This window comes from Ictalurus punctatus, chromosome 8 (assembly GCF_001660625.3).
Source record: "Ictalurus punctatus breed USDA103 chromosome 8, Coco_2.0, whole genome shotgun sequence".
Classification (NCBI taxonomy): Eukaryota; Metazoa; Chordata; class Actinopteri; order Siluriformes; family Ictaluridae; genus Ictalurus; species Ictalurus punctatus.
In genome coordinates this window covers 5,319,198-5,331,667 of record NC_030423.2, presented here as the reverse complement: position 1 = coordinate 5,331,667, position 12,470 = coordinate 5,319,198, and the positions used below count along the sequence as shown (strand labels likewise).

Sequence of the window (12,470 nt, the reverse complement as noted above, 5' to 3'; positions counted from 1 at the left end):
TAAGTATATTTAAATTCCATGTTGAAACACTACAAAATGTGGAAACATTCAGTGTGGGTGAATACTTATGCAAGATGTTATAAAGATGTCCAACAGTGTACTGAAACACTTTATTTTTAATTTATTTTTTCTATATATTTACTTGGATTTCTTTTCTATAGCTACAGTGAATCATACTGGCTATCTCTAGTTGTAAACTGTACACATTTCAAATGCTTCAAAACACACACATGCTTCAATGACATCCTGTTTAAAATGTATTCAGTTACAATAAGCAACAATCACTTTATTTTATATTATATTAGTGTTAATTTTAACAGGTCTATTTAAGATGATCAAATTATTATTTTAATACCTTCAGTAAACGCGTAGTAATAAACTTGCTATATAAGTACGATTAATAACATTTTTAAGTCATGTGTATACAAGAAAGCCTTTCTACATCTTGAACTGATTGCTGCTCCTTGATTATTGAATAACATCAAAACTGGATGAAAATGTCCTAAAAGCAGTGCATCCTGCAGCTTAAGGATAGTCATAGCATAAGAGTGGAATTTTTGCTACTCTATTATAACAAAGATTATGTCTCCATAGCCATGCATAATACATTGGCAGAAATAAGCTGTGTTATTAGTGCCCACACAAGATTTGTAACAGCCAATACCTTTGTTTTGATTGCACAGTGTGTTTTACTTAAATAATAATAATAATAATAATAATAATAATAATAACAACAAAAAAAAGATATGATAGCAAACAGCTATTCAAACAATGAGAAAAAGGCAGATGGGGCTAAAGTGTGATTTTAATAATGAATTCCACTTAGAGGCAGCTACAATGTCATGTGTATACATGTATACATGAATCTTTTCTGTCATTACCCCTCTCAAGGATACAGCAGCACATCTTAACAATGAGTTAAATTATGGCTAAATACTTCTATGAAGGGTGAAATTCAAACATGAAACATGAAAAATGTGCAATGAACTAAACTACTTGAACTTTTCTTGATTCTGGACATATAACACTTTTCAAAAAGCAGGGAAGGACAGGAAAGTTTGAGACTAAGTGCTTGGGTAGGCTGGGTCAACCAACAAGCACTTAAATGTAGCCAATGGATCACACAAGTCGGCACTTATTGATATTTTTTGATTAAAAACTTCTCTGTTTCACAACAGAGAACCAAATAAGACAGAAATTACACTGCATCATAAAATATAAAAACTGCAATACTTATTTACCTCAAGTTACTCCAATACAACAGTTCTCACTATCTTCTCACTAACCACTGACATGTGACATGCCTAAAGGATATGCTTAAAGTGTTTAGATATAGCATTTTCATCTGTTATGCTACTCCAGATTCAAAGGGAAAAAAAGTGTTATTTGCCAGACAAATAAAAAATGTGCATCAGCACGGGGATCCTGTGGGAACCAATAATAAGCTCATGAAAGAGCTTAGTTTCATACGTGTAGGAGAGTGGGTGGTCAGATATGGCTAACAACTCATGTTATAAACTGATTAACATGGGTGCATGGATGTGGCAGGGTGCTCGTACGGTTTACTTCATTCATTCATAGACAATAAATGCTTTATCTTCAAAGACGCTGTGGTTGAAGTTTCTTCATGTTTTGATGATACAGAACCAAGTTAGTTCATTAGAAAATATCACAGGCAGTTACCAAAAAAAAAAAAATTAAAATAACTGGTTGAGCTGGCACAAGTGGAATTTATAAAAAACAGTCATGTGTAAACCTCTGACAAATGTCATATACCATATATTAATGAGGCTAAAATTAAATTCCATTTTATATAGAGAGAATATAATGATCAGTATAAGTTGAAACTGAAAGATGGGTGAACAGGTAAGGGAATGAAAAGCAGAGTACAAATCAGGCCAAGGTTTTGTTCAATTAATGGCAGCAAATGAGTCCTTTGTATACATATAGTTCTGTCCTGCCATACACAATTGTAGATCATTTAATCAACTACAATTTTATATGTACTTGTCAAATAATAAAAAACATTATCCACTCAAACATTCATGTACAACAGGAAACTACAGGGTGTCCCAAAAGTCTCCATACAAAGGTCTTCCAAAAGTTTTGCGCGCGCACGCACGCACGCACATATATATATATATATGAATTGCAAACATTCTCATGGCTGGATTGGGAAGCTGTCGCAAGGATGTGATGAACTTTAACAGGAAACATGGCAAGCACATCACACACAACTAGTGTTGCTAAACTTATTAACAAATTAATAAAGACTGGAAGTGTTGCAGACCAACCGTGAAGTGGACCTCCATGAACATCCACTGACGAAGGCACAACTGATATGGTGCTGGCATACATAGTCCCCTATGTATTGAGACTTTTGGGACACCCTGTATTAGCATTATGGGAAGCATAAAGATGAATGCAAACCCATCACAATCAGGAAAATGACAATAATAGATGTGAAGGAAATTTAAAATAATATGTTAAGGAAATTTTTAACACAAAAGGAATACACAGATTGCACATGTAAGGCAGTGTAACAGTAGCAATTCTGTGAAGTTTGTAGTCTTCACTTATGAAGATCATTTTTTTGTTGTTTTGTTTTGTTTTTTTGTATGTGTGTGTATGTGTTGTGAGGATCCTGCCACGCTGGAAGGCACATACAAATGTGAGCTATCCATATTTTACCTCCAGTGTGCACCCACTCCTAGGTCTTTGGCACTTGGCTAATGTGCACAGACGGACTGCGATCATCGGCCCATAGTGTTTGTGTTATGCCGGGAGCGTGATCTTTCCAAACCAGTGCGACGGTTGTCTGCAGAGGAACAGAGGAAAAGGGACACTTAGATCTATTTACACTGCAACACAAATGCAATGCATGAAGAAATAAGGAGAAGCAAGAATGGGAAAATAACATATATTTTATATATATATATATATATATATATATATATATATATATATATATATATATATATAGATAGATAGATAGATAGATACACAGACACACACACATACAGGTGCATTTAAAAAAAATTAGAACAGCATGGAAAAGTATCGTAAATTTTTTTCTGTAATTTAATTAAAAAATTGGAAATTTCAAATATTCTAGATTGATTACTCATGAAGTGAAATATTTCAAGCCTTTTTTGTTTAAATCGAGATTATAATTGCTTACAGCTCATGGAAATCAAGAATCCAGTATCTCAAAATATTGGAATAAAGAATTTATAATACAGAAATGCTGACCTGAGAAGAGCTCTAATCAGTTAATTAACTCAAAACACCTGCAAAGGTTTCCTGAGCCTTTAATCTCTCAGTCTGGTGCAGTACACACAACCACAATCATGGGAAGATGAAAGTTAATGTTGCATTTCATTTGGAAATCAACATCCCAGAGTCTGGAGGAAGAGTGGAGAGGCACAGAATCCAAGTTGCTTGAAGTCCACTGTGAAGTTTCCACAGTCAGTGATGATTTGGGGTGCCATGTCATCTGCTGGTGTTGGTCCACTGTGTTTTCTCAAGTCAAGAGTCAGTGCAGCGTCTACCAGGAGATTTTATAGAACTTCATGTTTCCATCTGCTGACAAGTTTTATGGAGATGCTGATTTCCTTTTCCAGCACTTGCCCACAGTGCCAAAACTACTAGTAACTGGTTTGCTAACCATGGTATTACTGTGCTTGATTGGCCAGCCAACTCGCCTGAACTCCATAGAGAATCTATGAGAGACACCAGGCCCAACAATACAGACGAGCTAAAGGCCGCTATCAAAGCAACCTGGGCTTCCATAACAAACACCTCAGCAGTACCAAGGCTGATTGTTTCCATGCCACGCCGCATTGATGCTGTAATTCATGCAAAAGGATTAAAGCCCCGACCAAATATTGAGTGCATAAATAAACATACTTTTCAGAAGGTCAACATTTCTGAATTCAAAATTCTTTATTCTAATATTTTGAGATACTGGATTTTGGATTTACATGATCTGTAAGCCGTAATCATCAAGATTAAAACAAAAAAGGCCTGAAATATTTCACCTGATGTGTAATGGTTCTAGGATATATTAAAGTTGCACTTTTTGAATTAAATTATGGGAAAAAATTTACTTTTCCATGTTATTAAAATTTTTTAAGATGCACCTGTATATACACTGCCAAGCCATAACTTTAAAACCACTGAGAGCTGAAGCGAATAGCACTGATTATCTTGTTACAATGGCACCTGTGAAGGAACAACGATGCAACAAGGGAATCCCTGTCCAAAGAGACAATGCAATTGCAAGTAGAGTAGCTCCAGATTCTTACATTTACATTTACATTTATTCACTTAGCAGACGCTTTTAACCAAAGCGACTTACAAATGAGAAAGATACAAGCAAAGCGATATCAAGCAGAGAACAATACAAGAAGTGCTACCATACGAGATCTATTAATTGAATTCCAGAAGAAGTAAAGTGCAGAGTAGAGGTGTAAGTGCATTTTTTAAATTATTATTATTATGAGTTTGTTAGGTGTTCATAGAAGAGGTGGGTCTTTAGTTGTTTTTTGAAAATGGTGAGAGATTCTGCGGTCCGGATTGAGATTGGAAGTTCATTCCACCACTGAGGAACAGTTAGTGTGAAGGGTTTGGAAAGGGACCTTGCGCCATGCTGAGTTGGAACTGCTAAAATTCGGTCGCTAATCAAGTCGGTAGGAGGGTGCTGTTCCTGACAAGGTCTTGTAGGTGAGCATCAAGGCCTTGAACTTGATGCGGGCAGCTACAGGAAGCCAGTGGAGGGAGATGAACAGGGGTGTGACATGGGTTCTCTTGGACTGGTTGAAGACGAGGCATGCTGCAGCATTCTGAATCATCTCAAGGGGTTTGATGGAGCTGGCTGGGAGGCCTGAAAGCAGTGAGTTGCAGTAGTCCAGTTTAGAGATAACAAGAGCCTGGACTAGAATCTGTGTAGCCTGTTTGGTGATGTAGGGTCGGATTTTCTTGATGCATTGCACTTGATACAAAGCCTTCTTTGTTGACATTTGTGTATGCTTGTGTGTTTGTATGTTAGATTCATTTCTGTATTTTAGAATAATCTAATGAAATTTCCTCTGATTTTAAAGGCAAGTGTTTCTGCCTCTGTGTTTACAAGTTTCTGTCTTAAACTGCCAATCTTGTTACTATGCTCTTAATATAGTGTTTTCACTATATTTACGATATTATTGCCGGTGGCCACAGAGGTAATATCTTATGCAGAATTAATAAATACACTCATTTCAATTTCTTGCTGGATGAATAGTTGATCACATATTAAAATATTAATATGTCATTTTATGAGCTGATCTGATAATATCGTTACATATTTTGGTGGAGAATGCAGGCATCTTACTCAAATAGCTCATTTCACTACACTACAAAAGATATTCTATAGCACAAATTGCTGAAAAATTTTATGCTGGCTATAATAGAAAGGTGTCAGATCATATAGTGCATTGCAGCTTGCTGCATATGGCACTGCATAGGCATAGACCTGTCACCTGTCCACCAGTGAAAGCACCTCCAATGGGCACATAAGCATCAGAACTGGACCGTGGAGCAATGGAAGAAAGTGGCCTGATCTGATGAAGGCTGTGAAAATTTGCTTTTATTGTTTAATCTTTTGATCTTTTGTTAAAAAGAAATCCCAAAAATACTCGGCTCACATGGATATCAAGCAATTGCAAACACAACAAAGGTTTATGAAAAAAAAATATCTTTGTTAAATATAGGTGTACACAATTAATGGCACCCCTATGAATTCATATGAGAAAAATATTTTAAATACAGGAAATTGTTCAACCATGACTTCCTTTTTCACAAATGTGTAAATATGAGGTAAAACATAGTCCAAATTCTCTTAGTCATTCGTAACAATGGGTAAGACCAATGAATATAGCTGTGATGTGCAGCAAAAGGTTGTTGAGGTTCACAAAATGGGAAGTGGATATAAGAAAATAGCAGAAGCATTGAAAATGCCCAATTCCACCATCAGGGCAATAATTAGGACGTTCCAGTCAACTGCAAATGTTATGATTTAACCTGTAATTTGACATGTGTCTATATTGTCTCAATGCACTGTGAAGAGGATAGTTCATGTGGCCAAAAAATCTCCCAGGATCACAGCTGGAGAATTGCAGAAGTTGGTTGTGTCTTGGGGTCAGAAAGTCTCCAAAGCTACAATCCGAAGTCACCTACATCACCACAAGTTGTTTGATGGGGTTTCAAGAAAGAAGTCTCTACTCTCATCCAAAAAGAAACTCAAGCATCTTCAGTTTGCCAGACACTACTGGAACTTCAAATGGGATCGGGTTCTATGGTCAGATTAAACGAAAATAGAGCTTTTTGGAAATAAACACCAGAGGTGGTTTTGGCACACACAAAGAGGTAGCCATATGGAAAAGAATGTCATGTCCATGGTTAAATATGGTGGTGGCTCTTTAATATTTTGGGGCTGGTTTTCTGCCAGAGGATCTGGACATTTTCTTAGGAAACATGGCATCATGGACTCTATCAAATATCAACAGATATTAAATGATAACCTGACTGCCAGAAAGCTTAAATGTGCCATGGTTGGATCTTCCAGCCGGACAACGGTCCAAAACATACATCAAAATAAACACAAAAATGTCAAGGTCCTGCCATGGCTATCCCAGTCAACTGACTTGAAACCCATAGAAAACCTGTGGAGTGAACAGAAGAGGAGAGTCCACCAGCATTTGAAGGATCTGGAGAGATTCTGTATGAAGGAATGTCTCAGATCCCTTACCATGTATTCTCCAATTTAATCAGGCATTATAGGAGAAGACTCAGAACTGTTATTTTGACAAAGGGATGTGGCACAAAGTATTGACTAAAAGAGTGCCAATAACTGTTGCAAACCTATATTTAACAAAGATATTTTTTTATAAACCTGTGTTTTGTTTGCAATTGTTTGATATCCATGAGAGCAGAGTATTTTTGTGAATTGTTTGAACAAAACTTCAAAAAGTTCAACAATAAAGTATACAGCTACAAAATGTGCATCAGACAGATGTGATTGCTTTTTAAGTGGTTATCATCACAAGGGGGATGAATTAAAAATAACACATGAGCAGATAATGACTATGCTAATATACAGTAAATGGACAGTGAGAAACAGACAAAGCCACACAAGCCTACAGGGCTGTCACTAGATAAAGACAAATGCACTTTCATTCTACAAGGATGAGAATTAGAGTGTGTGTGTGTGTGTGTGTGTGTGTGTGTGTGTGTGTGTGTGTGTGTGTGTGTGTGTGTGTGTGTGTGTGTGTGTGTGTGTGTGTGTGTGTTTTCTGTCTCAGTGCTGCTACCTTTTGCTACTGAAACATCAACCAGCATGAAAAGTCAACCAGCATGAGCTTCAAATCTCACAAGACTCCAAACACTGACTAGAAAACTAGACTATGTCCATTTGCTCATGAGCAGAGTACAATAGAAGCCTTCTAGTTGTCTACTTTCTCATTGTGTGTTTTAAGGGTAAGACATGAGCTCTTCAGTGCTTTCTCTACTATAACTCAATAAAGAGAGATTTTGTGAAGGTAAAGGTGGTGAGGCAAGACAGCACAAAACTAATTTCTATAAAGCATGTGTAAAAAATGTAACATAAAAGTAAGAGACATAGAAAATACACTTGAGACTAATAAGATAATATACAAATAAGAATTAGGCAAAGATAAAATAAACATTTCCTCTAATAGTAGTGGTCTAATATATTGCACATACTGTACATTAAGGATAATTTAGATGCGAGAAGGATCCTAGTTATGATCATTTTAATCACACTCAATCACTGCAAATTTCTCAATGTATTAAAATCCACATTCAATGGCTTCCAGCTTATAAAATAGCATTTAATCCTATTTTTTGCACAATTAACTAGATTTGCATTTTTTATTGTGTCAGTGTTGTAAAGTGAGTTGTAGTTACAGGACAGGGAAGGGAGGCAATTGCTTGGGGTTATGAGTTTGGAGGGGGCCTCCTGAAGGCCAACATTAAGCACATGTATATGTCAAATGTCAAAGTGAAAAACTCCCACATAAACCTCTGAACCTCTACTTTAGGCCTCCCAGAGCACATTTTGGTAAATTCACTGAAATTAAGAATAAAGATGATATAGTTAGGCATTATAATGATAATTTTATATCTGTGGGGTCTCTTCCAATACTTATATTTCAGGGTAAAGGGAGCTCTAATTTTAACTTCATATCTATGTCATCAGGTCATCATTTATTTATGGACCCCTTTGTATTTAGACCTAGCTCTAGTGTGGAGATCAGTAAAGCTTTAAAGACTGTTGATGCAAAACAGTCAACTGGATGTGACAATTTGGATCCTTATCATCTGAAGCTTGCAGCTGATTTTATAGCTGAGCCTATTGTGCGAATTTTTGATTTTGTCTTCAGACAAATATGATTCCTCAAATTTGGAAAGCAGCCTATCTTTTCCCTTTATTGAAGGGTTGGGACCCTTTGGATTTAATTGATTATTGCCCCATATCCAAACTATCTACTCTTGCCCAGATTTTCGAATCTGGGCAAGTAAATTTTCAATTGAAACATTTTTGGCTAATAATACCATCTTGTGAAATACAGTGAAATACAGTCTGGTTTTATAGTAGGTCATAGTACTATATCTGCAGCTTTGTTGGTAACAAATGATATCATCAATGCAATAATGCAATAATAATCAATGCATCAATGATACAAATCAGCACTGCATGGCCCTGTTAATTGATTTGTCCAAGTCATTGGACCATGAGATGCTGTTGGGCAAACTTTGTGATATTGGGATGGGTGTCAAGGTTGTAGGTTGGTTTAAAAATACTTTAAAGATAGAACGCAGTGTGTACAAATAGATGGATACAAGTCAATTTCTTTTTGGAAATCTCTAAAATGGGAGACCCCCAAAGTTCACTTCTAGCCCTGTTTTATTTCTATTTCATGAATAACATTGGGAAGAATATGCTTACAGCTAAAGTACATCTTTACGATGATACTATGATTTACACGGTAGCCTTTTCTCTGAGTCAGGCTGTTGATGAGCTTCAGATTGCTTTTCAAAAGTTGCCAGATCTTTTCTAGAGCTGACTCCGAGATCACAGATATTTTAGGTGTTCATAATGTAGGAGTGGAATCAATTGAAAAAATATCATTTTATAAGTATTTGGGTATTTGGTTGGATGATAGGCTTTCTTTGAAAGTGCATATTGCACATTTAATGAAGAAGCTGAAGGTTAGGTTGGGATTTTACTACTGTAATAGGGCATGTTTTAATTTAGCAGTTAGGAAAATGCTTGTTCAGGCTACATTTTAAGTGTTCTTGATTACGGAGATATTATTTATATGCATCTGCTTCCTCTAAACTGCTCTGTATAGACTCTGTGCATCATAGCTCTTTATGTTTTATAACCAATTTGTTGTCTAGTACACATCATTGTGTTCTTGAAGATTTGGTCTCTTGTCCTTCATTAAATTTAAGGAAACAGCAACATTGGTATATTATATGGCTACACAGGGAAATCTCTGTTCTTATTTATGTAATCTTCAATTACCTATGAGCAGCAGTTATGATTCTCGCTCTTCTAGACGGTTGCTCTATAGGGTACCCAGGATTTGTGAGAAATTTGAAGAAAGGCTTTTGCTTATTTTGCTCCCTGGTCATTCAGAAAACATTACACTTGAATCAATTTGCTACAATGGGATCTAAAGAACTGATAGAAAATTGTGTAACTGAAGAGTGTAATTGATATTAATAAGCTGGATAGGTTTTTTTTTTTTTTTTTTTGTCTGTATTTTTATGTCTGTTTTTGTGTGTTTGAGTTTTAAGTTTGTTACTCTGTAATGGTGTGCCTTCTTGACCAGGTCAATTTGCAAAAAAATATTTAATCTCAAGGAACTTCTTGGTTAAACAATGGTTAAATCAATAAAAATAAAAAAGTGCAATTTATGAATGAACATCAGAGTTATTACAAAACATTTTTTATATATAGTTTTAACTTGAGTGCATAACTCATAGAGTAATTAACATGAAACAATTAATGTTGAAATTAACATTAAAGGAAAATTATAAGGTCTGTCAGGTTCACTACTACTGCTCTGCTCCCACCTCTCACCTCCCCAAATTTGTTTTATAACAGGATAAAATTTTAAAAATTCTACAACAAAAAAAAAAGAACTGTGCTGTTGACTATTCAAAATTCAAACCGTTGCACAATTTCTCGATCACTATTTAAATTTAAGCTAATTTGTGATATTGACAATGTTAACTGCTTTGTACAAAAGGTCAGATTTTCCATAAGTCGTATCCCTTCCATTGAAGCATGTGTTCAGATGACACACCGATGGATTTGATTTAACATGGATCATCAGGTTTTACACAAACTGGTAGAGTTTGTGTCAGCTCAAGTGCACACTATCATAAAAGCAAAAGGAGAACATACCAAATACTATAAAATGTTGAAATCCATGTAGATATTTACATGAAATTACGTTTCACTTATTGCTGATAATATCATTTGAAATGAAAACCTGTTGTGTTTTTGTGCTAAATAGAAAAATAATGCCAAACAGAAGCATTTTCACTCATGGCCTCGGACCTTTGGACCCTACTGTATATACAGATGAGTAGCAAAGTAAAGGAAAAATGGTGGCTCTTTTACACTGTTGGAGGCATTTTGCTGAAATGGTAAATGGAAAATTTGGATTTACATATATCGGAACTCCAACACCTTTACCAACTTGGTCAAATCTGTAAACATTGTAAACATCAACTGCAAACATGTTCTTTTTGATAAATGGCAAATTAATACACAATTACAGAATTACCCACCTACTACTACTGGTGTAGCAGTAACAAAAATAAAAATGAGAGAATGGAAACTCTTCATTAATATCTTGGCGTAGTCAGATTGTTGTCCATTTACTAGCCTTACTCTATACTGCTCTGAGCCAGCAGTATTGAGGAGGAATCTAAAAGCACTTTACATTTGTTAAAACTGCTTGAAACTCCAAATTGCAAAAGTTCCCAGTCCCTATAATGAAAAGTCTGAAGATATGCAGGTTTCTCTTTGAGACAAGACTGTTCTTCAGGAACAAAACAGAAAAAAAAAATGCATCTATGACCTCCCTCTCACTCTGATGCTTTATGGATATACAACTAAATAAATAATGTAATAGGTTTTTATTTATTTATCTGTCTTTTGATGTTTTCTTTTTTTAAAGTGAACTGTTAACTAGAGCAGTTGCTATCCCAAAAACCCAAAGCCATTTGCTGAATTTAGAGATAGGGTTTTACTGAGCAACTTCTGTTACTGAATCATTCATGTCAAAGAAACCCTTGATGCACAGCATCCACTGATGGGCCATATAATTCAAAGCTTTCCTTCCATCGCCTCTCAACACTATCAAACCCATCTCAAAATCATATCCTTCAACAGCCAAAGTTACTTACATCTGTTCCTTACTCTCTATATAATTCTTTTTCTCACTCTACCACTCTGCTCACCTGCATCAACCTCTACCTTTCCAGACCCCACAGTCTAAGTCTCTCTCTATCCATCTCTCTCTGCATCACTTATTCCTACTGCTCAGTATCACTTCCACCTGTTCTGTCTCTTCTGCTCTGTCAGGTTTCAGGACGCACAACCCCTTTTCATCCAGCTGGTGGTTTAAACATTTCATGCTTTCTATTCCTTCCCCTTAAACTCGGTACACAGCGTATTAAAGTGACAATGAAACCAAAAATACACTTCCAATCTAGTGTCATGAAACAGAAATATGACCCTGCTGCCACCATCTGTTAAAATAGAAGGTTTTTCTGATTTACAAAAATGAAACCAAGATAAATAATGCCAGATCTTTTTACATTTAACCTTTCTGATTTAATGTGATATAGCAAGCAATAAAATTTGCGTGAAAAAAAATAGAAACGTTTTAGGGAAGAAAAAAACTTACACTAAGTAAACACTAGTAAGTTGAATAAGTATGCAGGTGTGGGGCACATGACTGTGCTCAGAATTAACCAATCACATTCACACTCAGGTTAAAAAACAAATCATCATACATCTGTCATCAATGAAGTGATTCTGATTATCTCTAAATAAAGAAACTTTTTCTGTAGGAATTCTTTCTGGGTTTTACTGCAAAAATAAGAAGCAAGTGTGACAGTCAAAGTCTCCAGAAGAATTGTGTCTGGTTCTGCAAGATGCTCAATAACACTCACAGCTAATTTCCTTATAAAACTGCACAAATTGTACTAGAGACTACTATTTAATTTTTTTTTTTTTGTCACTCCAAATATTTTGACTTTCATTTACCACTGTTTACTGCTTTTTACGTTTTTTGTTTTTTTATTGTAGAAACATTTAATTAAATTATTTTGACGGCATCTTTTCTCTACAGCATTTCTTTGCATGTGCCTAAAACTTTTTCACAGTA

At 35.6% G+C, this 12,470-nt stretch overlaps 1 protein-coding gene across 3 annotated transcripts in view; it reads right to left on the bottom strand.

The window, feature by feature from the left end:
- Window positions 1–787: 787 nt before the first annotated feature.
- diaph2 (diaphanous-related formin 2) overlaps window positions 788–12,470 on the bottom strand; it is a 388,403-nt gene continuing 376,720 nt past the window's right edge. For all 3 annotated transcript variants that reach the window (XM_053682091.1, XM_053682090.1, XM_053682092.1), the window contains one exon: window positions 788–2,818. In XM_053682091.1, coding sequence (XP_053538066.1) covers window positions 2,754–2,818 — 65 coding nt within the window. In that variant the 3' untranslated portion in view covers window positions 788–2,753. The remainder of the gene's footprint in view (window positions 2,819–12,470) is intronic.